The 15,579-nt window shown below is 44.0% G+C and overlaps 1 protein-coding gene across 2 annotated transcripts in view; it reads right to left on the bottom strand.

The window, feature by feature from the left end:
- rabgap1l (RAB GTPase activating protein 1-like) overlaps positions 1-15,579 on the bottom strand; it is a 73,992-nt gene that overhangs the window by 20,092 nt on the left and 38,321 nt on the right. For both annotated transcript variants that reach the window (XM_076151385.1, XM_076151386.1), the window contains exons 14-15: positions 6,983-7,096; positions 2,696-2,770 (exon numbers count right to left, since the gene is read on the bottom strand). In XM_076151385.1, coding sequence (XP_076007500.1) covers positions 2,696-2,770; positions 6,983-7,096 — 189 coding nt within the window. The remainder of the gene's footprint in view (positions 1-2,695; positions 2,771-6,982; positions 7,097-15,579) is intronic.

The raw sequence follows: 15,579 nt of genomic DNA, 5'->3' as shown, positions 1-15,579 counted from the left end.
AACTCTCTCCTCCATGTTTGACACACTCTGTTGTACCAACTAGAAGCTTTACCATTAATCTAAAACACTAACTTAAAATGTCTGCCATGCATCTGAAATATGGTGGCAGTCATCAGGGACGCATTTCATGTTGTCCCTCACTTTGTTCCATAAGATCAGAATCCAATTATGTATCATTCTACATACAAAGTCATCTGAATATTAATTATCCACACACATCCATACACACTTTATCCATAAAGATTGTGACAGCCATTCCCCCCTCATCATTCGCCATTAAATGAGTTTTGTTTCATCTGTTGAAACCAGTTAGCTCGGCAGAAAACAAACAGGTTTTCATTTCACTGCGCGCCAACTAGAATATAGCTAAGATACAATGGCAAACCCAGAGACACTGTATGAATAAATATAAGACATTACACAAGACCATCAATTTTTAAGACATGAATACCAAATGACTTATGCATAAATTTAAGATAAATTTACATTATGTGTGGTATAATTTCAGTGCTTCAGACATTTGATATCTGAACTTTGGATTTGATCTGCTAGATGTGCAAATTTACTTACTATATATATTTACTATATTTCACAGAAAAATAGTGTCGGTCCAAATGTGTTTTAAGCGTTAGTAGACGATCAGGATATTTAGTTTGAAGTTCTGATTGAGATTACATGGACACAAAGCCTTTAAGGCGGAAAAAAACCCTCTTATTTTTGTGTTTTGTGATGCTACCAGACCAGTGTGGAATGACATTTAAAACGTGTTGATAACTCCCACCCATCAGATCCTCCAATAACCCTGAAAACAAATGACATGACTTATTTTGGGACATTATTTGTCTTGGCTCTGAATAAAGACACAAGGGCAGAGGGAGAATGTGACGGTGTGAATGACAAGGTGAAGCACGGCACGAGTGTGTTGCTGGAGATGAGTATTGATTCAGAGGTGTGCTTTTGTGTGGAGGGAGAGATTTGTGTGGTGTGTGTGTGTGTGTTGTGTCAAGTCTGTGTGCAAATATATTTCTGCGTGCGAGCAATTCACTTTAAGGAAGATAAGGGGTCTGAGGGAAAACATAAAACTGTGTGTGCAATGCAAGCTGTATAAGTTATTTTCTTCTATCCACCCCCCCAACCCCCCCGACACACACACAAACACAAACGCACACACAAACACACCCAGAGTGAGGTGATATTTAATCAGAATGACAGTGTGTTTTGGGGCTGAATGGGCTCCTGCAGGTAAACCTGAACCCCATTAATATTCCTGACACCTCCTCTGATCCCTGCACTCCTGTCTGCTCCATAACCCCTCTTTTCTTCCTCATCCTCCCCCTGTAGTCTTTTCTCTCCTGCTATCCCAGAACTTTTCATCCCATTGTCCTCGTCCGCTCCCCTCTCCTCCACACTGACCAGTCTCTCCATTAATCCGTCCATAAATCTCTTCTGCGCTCCACCTTTGTCCCCTCTCCTCTCCTTACCTTTCCTTGACCTTTCACTCTTCACTCTCCTTTAACGCTCCAGAATGCTTTCCCGACTTAAACCCTGTAATTCCTCCCTCTTCTTCCTTTCCTCTAACTTTTCCTAGCTTGGTAAGTTGCGTATCAAGCAGACGTCTCCTCTGTCTCCCTCCTCCATGCATTCACACCCCTGTCTCCCCTCCGTCTGTCTTTTCAACACCATACTCAAATGTGATTTTAGATGAATGTGTTTTATGGGGACAGGTTACAACAACACTTACACAAACAGGTAAAATATGTACTTAAACACATACTGTATTCTATATGTTACATTTGTTCACATGAGTCATTCAACAAGGCTGCCAGAGGAAAAAGAGAGAGAATATTGGAGTGTGTTTATTAGAGAGTGAGACAAACTGTTAAGTGTGTATCTACAAGACAGGAAAGGTAGAGGCGGTGCATAGCTCCCTCCGGCAAGTTAATCATGTATCGTGTGATGCATCATTATTTCCTAATCTTGTAGACTGTGTATGTTTATAGTTACAGAAGGGATAATGAAATTTAACCTTGCGTGTGTGTGATGTAACTCGATTTCTAAATGCCTGAGGATTTTAACCTGAGTCAGAATGAAAAGCCCAATAAACCTACATCATTTTTCAAGTTATTATGTTGTTTTGAAGGACCAAGCCAATACACAAACACCACGCCTCAAATTTCCAAAGCCTCCTGTTAAGTCTTCAACCTCTGAGTCTGGTTCTCTTACCTTCCAGACAGCCATTAGAAAACTTTCTTTGTTGGGATATAAAAATCAATTTGTAGACTTATAGCTTTGTTAAGAAATTCGTCACAGTGTTATTAGTGTGTGGCAACATAGGTGGAAGGGAACATTGATTGATGTGTGTGTGTTACGACACATTGCGTCTGCTTACATGCATGTGAGTGACTGGGCCAGGGAGTGGCGGCTGATGTGTTTGCACGTTCATTAGATTGTGTTTATTCATTTGCCAATTCCCTTGAGTCACCTACAAAATGAATGATAGCGTGAATGTGTGCCCTTCCTCTCTCTCTCTCTCTCTCTCTCTCTCTCTCTCTCTCTCTCTCCTGTATAGAGAAAGAGAGAGGCTTGGTTCTGCTCTGGCTGCAGCATCACTGCAGAATATTACGGCTGGATCTTATGCTAGAGTTGGCAATATGTGAGGAGATTCAGTGGATAGCGAGAAGGCAAGTTCACTTACGTGCAGCAGGAGAACGGCAGCTAGAAACGACTGACCCTGACAATATCCAATTTCCTCATCATAGACGGAATAGGCCTGAGAAAAAAGAAACAGAGAAGCACAGAGAATGTTAATAAAGGTCATCCATAAGGTGCATATTTACTTTGTAATCTTGAAAACTTAATCATTCTGAATCTTTTCACTGGGTCAAAACAGGTCAAACCATGCTGTTGACATAAGTCTGAGTACAGCCACATCACTGGGTCACATAGGGACGTAGATATTGACATCCACAACCTGCCAACCACTGAAGAAGACACTGTTAATAGGATTTCAGATGCTTTGTACTCAACTGACTCATTCTGGAGCCAGGGACAAGTCATCTTAAGCTGATGGCGTTGTCGTTACTTTAATGTAGATTTTGTGAGTAGAACGTAACATTTCCTATAAAATAGGTTCTCTCCAGTGCTGGCATTCGTTCCTTTTTTCAGAGTTGTCTCTCCAGGGATCCTCTGTCTTTTGCTTTCTCCTCGTCAGTGTCAACCTCCATCTCTTTGACTTTCTCTCTTGGTCTCCTCCTCTCACATTTCCCCCCCTCCTCTGAAACGGGCATCATGTCACAAACCCAGAGCCATGGTAAAGGCAAATATTCATCAGCAATTATTCAACCTCTTAGAATGAATAGACACTCAGTGAGAACAAATCAGCAATCACTGATAAGTATATATATTTTTAAAATAATTTTGAGTCATTGAGAAATTGTGTTTAATTGGAGCGATTACCACCCGAGTAATTACACCCACACATTACTTTTTGGCCATCTTTCTTCTGCTGTTCCATTCTAAAAGTATTCCAATAAAAGCAAGTGACTCACCATACAGTAAGATAAAAGAGTGATACAATGTCTTTGTCCTTCTAAACAGCGAGCCTCTGGCAGGATGTGCAGATTTGCCAGTCTTGTCTGATCTGAGTGTTTTCTAATCGAGAGATGCAAGACAAGGTAAGACTGACAAGGGCTCTTTTGTTTCTTAGGTTGAGCCGAAACGAAGCAGAAGTGTGGTCTCCCTGAAAGAGAGGCTCGGGGCGGATCAAAAGAGCACACAAATCACTCACTCACTTCCTTGACATCAGTGCCAGCAATTGCACCGGCACATCAAAGGACACAATTGAAGCCTATAGGGCTGCAACAGCTCTCATTACAGCGGAGTTACAGTATGTAACCCTTCTCCCCCTCAATGCAGGATGGCATTGCTGACGTTCAATGACGAGTCCTGAGGAGACTCCTCTCTACGGACAACCCTAACCCTAACCCTAACCAAAGGTGCGCTGCAGGTTTGTGCATCTAATGTTTGGATATGGAGCTAATGGGTAAGTCCTGTTGTGCTGTCTGGGGTGCAATCTACATGCTGACATGTTTGATGGAGTGTGGCATTCAGACGTCCCCAACTCGACGGAGAGGAGTGCACGCTGACAGATGGATGGGGGTGGGCCTGGGTGAAATCCAAATTTGTTAGCCTGAACACATTAATTCGCTCAGATGGGCGGATGATTAGAGCCTATATGTGTAGTTTCTGGTAAACCGTCAGATTGGCTGAACGGGAGTTTCATCCTCGTCGATTAGGTAATAATATATGATGGTTCATGTTCGCCGTTTTGCCAAAAAATTAGCAAGTAGTATCAAAAATTCCATCTCTTTTGAGCTGTAAAGACGACATGTGGTGGCAGAACACCCCCGTGAAAGACATGGGTCATAGGATGATCTTGCGAGGGCCAAGCTAACTGTCAACAACCATGTGTTCTGTAAAAGTTAGATAGGAAAAGGCCCATAAATGACCTACAGTACAGCTGTTCACTATCAACGCAGCCTCATTCACATCTTACATTAAAATGCAATCTGCACAGAGAAAAAATGCAAGGTGTAAATGCATGCAAGACACATTGTGCTCACACCTTGTGACTGCCATCTGCCAGACCACAAACAGATGTTTTCTGGGTCCAATACTGATCTGATCTCAGTCACAACTAATCAGGTGTAAATGCAATCTGTACAGCTGGGACACAATCCCACCCAAGCTGAAAACATCAACCTGCCTTGTCTCCTTACTCACTACCTCTAGCTCATAATAAAGTTACTTTGAATCTGGAGTTGTTGTTTTCAATAGATGGGTATCTACACCTGGATCACAGAACAGTGACCGACCACACAGAAAAAGTTATTTGTTGCTTTCATTAAAAGCAAAGCCGAAACATGAACCAGCCAAATGATCCCCCTACTGAGATGTGATCACATCGCATGCAGAATCCAGATAAGGAGATTGCTTTTTAATGCAAAGTGTAGAAGCGGCCTGTGACTGAATGGAGCCGTAAGAGCATGAAGCAGAGCTCGGCTGACCTTCCTCAGAGATATAAAGGTTAGAAACAAAAATCTAGGGTTATTACTGATTAGGATGTGAAGATGAATATAAACTTTGTCCTGGATCCTCTTTGCCCGTAACCCACTGAGTGCATGCCTCAAGATCCAACCAACCTTATCAACACCAAATCTACATGGATTTGCATACAAATGAAGGCTGGCTCGCCACTGACCTATTTGGGTCCAGAGTAGATGCTAAAGCTTCCTGACAGATGCTCCCAGAGCGCTGACCGGCCGCACGCTCTCTGTGCCAGGAACCGGGATCATTGCAAAGCTACTTTTCATTTTAATGAATAAATATTTGTTTGTGAGATGCATGTTGTTGTTCATCTTACCAATGTCTTGCTTTGTGCTCACAGGTTGTTGTTCATCACGCAAACCTCATCAGAAAGTTCATCGGAAAGTGGTACACACCAAATTATAATGTGAGGCGTGCGACTTTGCGGCGCTCTCAGACAGTACGGTCGAACAAGGATTTATAGGAAGCTTGTAACTTGCAACAAGCTCATTTAAAATTAATACATTGTTCAGAAATTCATTTAAAATTAATATATGGTGTGAAATCAATAATGTCTGAGGAAAGCAGCCATATAATAAGCAGGGTAATGTATTGTCAGCAGGTGATTAAAGTGGAGTTAAACCCTGACAGGGCAATAAGCAGCATGACCGCGCTCTCCTGTATCGCAATGACATTAATCACTGACAAAACCTTATCTCTTACTTCATAATTGAGCAAAAAGAAAGCATGTGAAATCTGTTAAATGTATGGAGTATAATCTTTATGATGTTTGACAACGTATTTGCAAATGTACTCTGTATGTATTATCTTGGTATTGTCCAAACTGATTTGTATTTGGTTATGTTCTAGTTGAAATTGAGGCTTTCCATGTATTACAACTATACTCCGCTCCACTCCACACACTCTCTATGTATTTTTCCCTGTCTCGACTATTTTCTGTGTGACAGCGAATAATAGAAAATGATCAATTCCTGCCTGGTCCATTGAGACGTTTATCAGAAGTGCAGTTTCACCTGGCTTTTCTCCTTGCCTCTCTCCTCCTGCAGCGTTTGTGTGAAGAACCCTTTTCCAAACCTGTGAGTGTCACTTTATTCAGGAATCTGTGATGGTAACCTCAAGAAATCAAGACGTGCCGCTGCTTCTTCACATCTGGTGCATGTCTGCGGCGGAGATGTCAAACGCTGATGTAAGGCCGAGCAAGCGGGGGAACGGCTCTCATCAGGAGAAGAGCCGGGCGCTGAGTGAGATTCACACTGGCTTTGATGCGTTACAGTGGTGCTGACCTTGGCTTTTATCGGAATAAACTGGACCGTGTCTTCACAGTTAATTACCTCAGGACGCCAGTCTACAGGGACATCCTTTTTTTTTTTTTTTTTTACAGCAATAGCTTATTTTCCTCGTTCACTTTCATGCTATCAGCCTGAGAGTTAATCCACAAAAGGTCATCCTGAAGGACTGAGCAATAAGAGATGTCTGCTTTATAGCTTTATAGAATATAATGCTGAGGCCTGAAGTTATTAAAGACGCTTTACTGTATGTTGCTTTTATTTTCGGTTGTAATGACGGAGCAACTTTTTTACTATTGCATCTTAATCATGTTCTGTCTCCTCTGACAAAGCAAAGAAGTTTGCAAGTAGGAAGTAAGTACGAATCCAAGTTGTAACAAACTGAGCACGTTCATATCCATGCAACAGCCTGTTTCTAAGCGATCATGATGTAAAGGAATGGAACAGTGACAAAATCTGGACTCAGACTCATCAGAGAGGATGCCCGTCCAAAACAAATGCCTCCTGAGACGTGATTGTGTGTCCAGATTGACCTGCTGCCATAAATAAAGTGAGCCAGTGTTTACTTCGGCGCCGTATCTCCTGCTCACCTTGCAGATCTTGTAGAGCGAGTCCTGGCCATCTCCGTCAGAGTCCTTAAAGTAGTCGTGTGCAGGGAAGGTGCGGTGGATGTCCCTGGTGATCACGCTCTCCTGGGCCGAGTCCTGCAACACACACACACAAAAACATTCACACATAAATCACTAAATCATGGGAGGAGGTCATGTGATTATTAATCTATCCAGAGCAAAAATTTGCTAATACTTCTTCAGCATTTTGAACAGACCCTTGTGCCCTCCATTTGCGTTTCACACACACTTCTTCCCCCTCCGGTCTCTTTCAGCCAACACACAAACACACGGTGCAACCACTAAAGAGAGGCGACTGGGAGCACAGCGTTCCCCCAACAACTCACTGTAAGCCGAAGATAAACCAACCCTGAGCCTGACGGGCCTTGATGTGTGTTTGTATCAGAGAGGACGAGAGAGAGAGAGTGTATGCATGTATTTGTGTGTGTGTGTGTTTGAGGGCGAGAGTGAATGAAAATCCCATCTTTCTTGCTTGGTTCCTCCGCTCGCGGTCTTGACAGCGGAGGTAAATGAAGGAGAGAATTTCAGAGGAGAGCAGAAGCCGTCTGGAGAAGATGCAGAATATCACACACACAAACTCCTTTTCTTATTTCTATTTTTCGGTGTCCTTCAACCCACGGTTTTCGCTCATTTACTTATAAATAAAATGCTGATTTTTTCCCAGTGTACACATATAGATGGTTTATGTGCTAAATCTCACACACACACACACACACACACACACACACACACACACACACACACACACACACACACACACACACACACACACACACACACACACACACACACACACACACACACACACACACACACACGAGAAGCTGTTGGCACATCCACGTGTAATGCTTTAACAAGATTAGTATGGATGCGGTGTGTATTATGTGCTGGAAATGGAACTAATGGTTTTAGATTGTGTATCGAGGTTGAAACGCATCTTATAGAAAAACGCGCAGCTCAACATTCATTTACCTTGAGCGCCCACACACCCACACCAGCTATGAGTGATACAAACACATTTAAGAGCAACGTCATTACTTTTCCCACTGCTTCAAATTGTAATCCGGCAATAATACGACGACTAATCAAAAATGTGTCACTTTGGTCATTACACCCACTAAGTAGTGAATTGAATATGATTTAGTGAAAAACCACTTCGCCCCTTCAAGCAGATTCGCTCTCAGCGTCAAATCATAGCGAGGGTTAACGTGGACAAATGAAAGTCTGGTGTTCATCTTAGGAGAGAGAGGGAGAGGGAGAGAGAGACAGACAGAGAGACAGAGATAGAGAGAGACAGTGATAGAGAGAGACAGTGATAGACAAAGAGACAGAGCTAGAGACAGAGAGAGAGATGGAAAGAGATGAGCGAGAGAGAGAGACAGAGACAGAGACAGAGACAGAGAGACAGAGAGAGGGACAGAGACAGAGAGAGAGAGAGAGAGAGAGATAGAGAGTTAGACAGAGAGAGAGTTAGACAGAGAGACAGAGCTAGAGACAGAGAGAGAGAGAGAGATGAGAGAGACAGAGATAGAAAGAGAGGGCAGAGAGATGGAGAGAGGCAGAGAGACGGATAGAGAGAGAGTGAGAGAGAGAGACAGAGAGACAGAGACAGGGACAGAGAGACAGAGACAGAGAGGGAGAGAGTTAGACAGAGAGAGAGATGGAAAGAGATGAGGGAGACAGAGATAGAAAGAGAGGGCAGAGAGATGGAGAGAGGCAGAGAGACGGAGAGAGGCAGAGAGAGAGACAGAGAGACAGAGAGAGGCGCACAGGTAAGACGGAGGGGACGGTTCAGCGAATGACTGGACTTGATGAGGAATAAGATCACTTCTGGAATAATTAACACCTAATGAGTAATGCATTACTTTTCCGAGTCGGCCCATTAATAACACACACACCTATGACACTGTAATTGCCACGGCAGCATCAGTGAGTAGCAGCATGAATCCAGTTGACAGGGAAAGTTGTAAACACATTGATTTAATAACCCATGCATGCCTCGACTAATTAACGGCCTCATTACTCAAAAAATGCTCGAAGAGAGGGGGAAAAAAAGAAAGAAGAAGAAGTGGAGCGGACATCCTGTTCTCCTTCTTCCTTCTTCTCCCCTTTCATTACATTTATCTCAGCTGTTCTGGCGCTTCCTTCGCCTTCTCTTTCCTCTCTTCTTCTTCTCTCTTCCATCCATTCCTTCTCTTCCGTTCTCAGCTTCCTTCTCTTTCCTCACCTCCTCAGTGGTTAAACTCATTTTCAACTCCTCTAGCTTCACGCGATTAAATCCGTTTCCCTGCTTTTCCAGCTACAAACGCTGCAGAACAACACAACCTCGCCACCATGAGGTTCTGACAAAACTAAGCTGCAGACCAGAGTTCATCAGTATTCAATATGTATCGGTATTCTTGTTCTGTGCATGCTGGTAAAAGATTCAGAAGCTGTTCGTGTGTGTGTGTGTGTGTGTGAGCGTGTGTGTCTCTTGATCTCTGCGAGCAGGCTGGGATGTTCAGGAGGGTCTGAAGCCTCTCACTTCATACATGAAACTCTTCTGTACTGCCATTAAGACCAAAACGCTGCATCCTCACCGTTCAGGTTTTGGGGAGAAAATGGTCTCAATCGAAGAACAATCAAAGTTTTCAGTTTTTCTTCAGCGAAACATGGATTTTTGTTGCACCACATGTTAGGTTCGGTTTCCCTCGCTGCTATTTGTTTAGTTTACAGTGTGGATCTTTCTGACTTTTGTCTGTGAAAGGTGCAACATTATTTAAACAAAAGTTTGCATTTGGAAACACCCCAACACGTACGGCTAACTAATGGCTGCTACGCTATTATGTTCTGTACCAGTGTGGGAGGAAAAACTCCAAGTAAAAAGAAAAATAATCAAAATTCTAAGAAACAGCATCATGGGAAAATAGAATCAAAGCTACACTATGATTTTCACGTCAATAGACAAAAAGTGGGTACACACACTCCAATTTAGAGGTGATTTGTGCTCGCAGTGCCAGCCTGTGTCCTCCTGCCTGTGGAGGACGAGAAAGCAGAGCGTGACGAGAAGCAGAATCTGCACTCAAAAGGCCGATTTCGCCACAAAGAACATCGATTCAGAGAAGTCTCGTTAACCGGACCGCAAACATCGGCAATACAAGAAACTCAACCGGCTGAAGGCCCGCTGGGAAGAGCTAACGACACACAAACACGCTAACACACACACACGCCCCGACACATACAAGTAATGGTCATCTGCAGCCAGTCAGCTTAGTGTGATGAGGCGGACACACACACACACCTGTTTTAAATGAGCAGGAATACAAGACATCAGCACAGACTCATCGTTTTCTAAATGACGGGATAAATAACAAATTTAAAAAGCATTAGCACAGCCAAGAGAAGAGGACTATCTGTGTGTGTGTGTGTGTGTGTGTGTGTGTGTGTGTGTGTGTGTCTGCCTACGAATTCCTAGCATTGCCGCGTATGTCAGCTTTATCCGCCCCCGGTGGCTTTCAAACTGTCTGACGGGATAAAGCGAGGCAGGAACGGAGATGGAAATACGGATAGAAGGGGACGAGGGGAAGCGGAGGGAGCAAACAAACTGAGAGCACTCAGGGAGGAAGGCAGGAGAGAGGGAGAGGAAGGGTCAGTTCAGAGGGAGAGGGAGATAAACAGACGGAGAGGGATATGTACACAGAGGGGAACGAGAGGCTTCCACTAATTGTAGCCGAGGGGCTTGTTGGGCAGACAGTCCATTACTCAGAGCTCACCAACAGGTAACCTACTTAACACGCCCGACTAAAAATAAAAAGTGCCGATGTGTCTAAACCTGTGCTCCACCCCTCACATTCCTCTACCTCCGACGCAGCTACACTTCATCTCCCATTACAGCAACACAATACTACAGCCCAGAGTATCACTGCTATCTGTGGTTAATCACCTTTAAGAATTTAATCGATAAGGGGCCGCATCGTTCCAATGATGCTGCCTATAATAACGTAGATTGTATAGTTAATTTTTGGTTTGTCTTTATTAAACACACTCTGCTTTCACTCTCCCCAGCTGGTTTGGAAGCAACAAAACACGAGAGCTTTCCTTCTCGAGATTTCTTGCAGTAGGATTTGAAACTGAGAGCGTTATTAAACCCGGGGCGAGCAGCGCCGAGCAGAAAACTAAATGAAATCAGCCGTGCCATTGTGTTCTTATTAACAAGTATGAACAGCCGACAAGACGAGCATAGATTAGACCTCGCAAAGATTACAGCAGGTGGAATGTGATTTGTTTGCAGTAGCGAGGGGACGCTTGTTGCACTGCTGCTGCGGCGCTACTTCATCTCTGAGGGAAGGAACGTCCCATTATTGCTTCCCTTTCCATTGCAATAAATGGTTCAGTACTGTGCTGCCATACTAACACCTGAGTCGCTAAGTCGACACCATCAATGTCAAAGTCGACGATACATCTTCAAGATGACAAGTTGAGTTCTCAGTCCGCTGACTGTTTGCCTTCATGGCTATTACACGCTCGTATTAGAAGCTCTTCCACCTGTCAGGATGAAAGATGATAACGCTGACCTTCAGGGGCTACTGGCCACTCATGAGGCTGGCTGACCTTCACAACTGGAGGACGTCTGGACACACTGTCCTTTTGTTAGCGGCCACAGTATCAGGTAGACACATGCATTGCATGAATATCATGTTGTACCTCCACTGAACCCACAGCTATACTGTGATGCACCATCAGGACTCTGGTAGGACAAAAACACACACCAATGTTCTATCCCTGGCTCCTCCTATGGAGCCTGCTGAAGTGTTGTTGGAGTGTTGTTGTTGTTGCTGCTCCTGATGTGCAGCTTGGCTCTTTGAATGGTATGGATCTACCATCAGTGTAGGAACGGACGACTGTGACATCAATATAAATACAATCCATTTACCAGAATATTTAGTCTTAAAATAAAAGAAAACAACCTCTGTTCACAAACACAAGGAAACCATAAAATGTGAGCAGTTCAGATGGTGCAGATAGGTTATGGCAGTGTGTGAACAGCTGTGCAGCGGAGTTCAGGAGCACCACGGTGAGAGGTTACACTCTTCAAGTCCCAGAGGAAAATGGCTGAAGTGATGCTGGGAAGGGATTTAGATCCGTATCTCCAAAGTGTGTGAACGTCAATGAGTCAATAGGTCACACATCTGACACTGAACGCAGATAAACTCTTTTGGTTTTTTTGCCCCAAGGGTAGAAAGAGCAAGGTCAGATAAATTATGCAAACAGTGATGCACTTCTCTGTGCGAGGTCATCACTTCCACGCGCAACACTGATTCTCAGCACCGTATCCTGTCAGGGTGCTGGAGTACACATCTCATCACAACTGTCTTAATCATTGGACGTTAAATAGGTAATAACCCCGAGATGGACGGTAGAAACTAAGACAATGTTTGGGGAAAACACTTAATAATTCATTCAGAATTTCCGTGTTCCTTGAATTGTTTTGTTTATTGGACATCGCATCACTGCAACTCCCCACTAAGACTAATGGACTTCTGAGGCGGGTTAACAGTTCCCTTAGGCGGGTTTTACAAACACACTTCTGAAGATGAAGAATCAAATCATTACAGCAGACATGTTATTCACCTTGATGAACTGTCAAGCTTAATTATTGATCCTACTCTCAATCAGAGGCGGCGCCCCCCCACCACTCTCACACTGTAGCCACAGTGGCAGATGGTTTCTGACACCACAGCGTCTGGTGAGACAGCAGGAAACACAGACACAGAGCCCCTTTTCAGCACAAATGGGAATCGGTGCATCATGGGTAATGCTGGAGAGGATAAGCCGTACACTGAAGCGCTTTTGATCAGGTGAAGCATGGTGAAGATCATGACAAGATTGATTTAATTATCAGAAGCATGTTGTTAAATTGTGGTTTTGATGAAGCAATTGCTGTTCAAGTTGCAGTGATAAAAAAATGTTGTTATTGTGTGCAATTTCCATTTGCTGATGTATGGAGATGTAGATGGGTGGTAGTCAGAGGGGGGCGGGAGAAATCTATGTTCAGCAAATACTGCCATAAAATGCTTTCTAGGCAATTCAAAGGTCTGCCGTCAATTTCCACTAAGGCACCTTCTAACCTTGAAAAACAAAAAAAGGTTTGTTGATAGAAAAATGCAAAAGGATTCCCGGTTAAAGTAATGAACAGAAAGGTTGTGTGTGTGTGTGTGTGTGTGTGTCTCATGGGTTTGTTTTTGAATGTGGAGAGAGAGTCTAAGGTTCTGAGAGAGTTCCAGAGGGGAGCTGCAGCAATAGCAGAAGCAGGTTCTGTGCTGCGAGGTGGTAATGGGGGTGAGGAGGTTAGCATCAGCTGATCTGAGGTGGCAGGTAGCGTGTGTGTGTGTGTGTGTGTGTGTGTGTGTGTGTGTGTGTGTGTGTGTGTGTGTGTGTGTGTGTGTGTGTGTGTGTGTGTGTGTGTGTGTGTAGACGTTTTTTCCAGGTGTGGCGACGGTGAAGTTATTGGAGATTTGTAGGTGATAAGAACAATCTGAAACGGAATTCTCAGTCGAGTTGGGAGCAAGCTAAGGTGTTGCAGGGTGGGGGGTGACGAGGTCTCTGGGGTGGGAGTGGGAGTGGGTGAGCCGCCGGGCAGCAGAGTTCTGAATGTACTGCAGTTTTTGGAGGGTAAATTAAATACAGATGGAATAATGGAGGTTGATGTGTGGCTAAAGGAGGGGGATGTCAAGGAGGACATCAAGGTTATGGACTGGGGGACTGAAATGTGAATTAGTCATAAATGATACTTTAGATTCCCTCAAAAGTGCAAAGAAAGAAAGTGTGTCAACCACAAAACAGGCTTTTACAACAAGTCAAGCATCTGGCTATAACACAGCCAGTCAGTCGGGAGGAATAATGAGACAAGGGCCTTTTTCTGTTGACGTACCTGCCTCCCAAACACACACGCTCCTCACTTCTGCCCAGTTTTGTGTAGGACAGAGTGATAATCTATGAGAGTGATTTTCACAGGACGACAGCCCAGTAATTAAAAACCAGCTCCCCTTGAGGCCTTTGTCCTTGGTTGCTGGCGAGAAGGTTTCTGGCGACTTCCCTGGAGAGTTTGTTGGTGGGGGGTGTGTGGGCAACAGCTGGCCCTCCTGGCAGATTGCAAACTCATCTGTCATATCACCACTGTGGCTACTTAATGGTCCAACCGCTCTCCGCATTTCAATAACAACGGCGTTCAGACAAAAACTCCCCTCATTCCGCTTTCAGGGAAATCGATGTGATGCAATCAGTTGGGAGAAACTTGGCACAACCCAACGCCACCGAGTGACAGAGCAGCCATTAGCATTCTTCACTTTTCGTTTTAAGTAAAAAGGCGTTGTTATAGGGCTCGCGGGAGCTTCTGGGCTCTGGAGGACAAGATGACAAATACTCCCGTTTCACTGTAGCAGTTGTGTTCGTTCTGCAAGCTAAGCATTTGATCTCGGCTCCAGCTCTCGACAGCTACAGTCAGCGTTGTGTTTTGTCTGAATGTAGCGGTACAGTTATCCAGTGAAAAGCACACCTTTGCTTACGAAACGGTTACATGTAAGTGAATTTAACAACAATGTCGGGGAGGTAGAAGAAGAAAATAGAACTTGAATGCCTTTACAGGGTAACCGAAGAAAGATGCTGGAGAAGGATGAGACTATATTTCCTACCTCTGTCTCTGAAACACACAAACACATACACACGTGCACAGCCTCTCTAACAGAGGTCAATGCATAAAGTGCAGCCCTCCCTCAGGTAGCTGACATGTTTGAGTGTGGGGCTGATACTAGAGTATATGAGTCGCATCCCATCTGTGTGGAGTCCGGAGACCTCGAGGCAATGGAACAGGGGGAGTTGTGCGAGAGATAAAAGAGGAAAACATTGTGTGTGTGTGTGTGTGTGTGTGTGTGTGTGTGTGTGTGTGTGTGTGTGTGTGTGTGTGTGTGTGTGTGTGTGTGTGTGTGTGTGTCATCTTCAATGCGCATGCTTTCTCTTTCTCATATTCAAAATAAAAGTGCACATGAACATGAATAAATAATGAAGAAGTTGCTATTTTGGAAATCTAATCCATTCATTTGTGGCCTATTTATGAACTTCAAGTATACTCTCCAACCTTGTCGCTTTCTCCTGCTCATCTAAGCGTTTCCAAGGGAGACAGTGGCCCTACACGCACGGCGTTCTGGAGCAAAGACGCTCAGGCCCGTACGTTGTGAAATGAATGACCTGAGCAGTAGCGTGGCGATTATGTAATGATACGTCCCTGTACCTACATTATGTAAATTTACCCACAGACATTAGTGCAACATACACACCCACTGTATATTAAAAGAAAGGGATAGCAAATTAGCCCAATTAGAGAACAGAGAGAGTGCTTATTAAATTCCCTTACAAACAAATCTACTCATGAGACAGAGGGAATCTGAAATAATAATGAATAATAATCCATAATAAACATAATAAATGGCTCAATTAGACCTGCCTCTTTCTATTTGTGAGTTGATGCTATAATAACAGCAGGTTCATGAAGTGACGGCTACTTAAAGGGCGTCAAGCTGACC

The sequence above is a fragment of the Genypterus blacodes genome, unplaced genomic scaffold (genome assembly GCF_046128005.1).
Source record: "Genypterus blacodes isolate CSIRO-AG114 ecotype Tasmania unplaced genomic scaffold, CSIRO-AGI_Gbla_v1 ptg000054l_1, whole genome shotgun sequence".
NCBI classification, from domain to species: Eukaryota; Metazoa; Chordata; class Actinopteri; order Ophidiiformes; family Ophidiidae; genus Genypterus; species Genypterus blacodes.
This window is presented reverse-complemented; position numbering and strand designations above follow the sequence as displayed.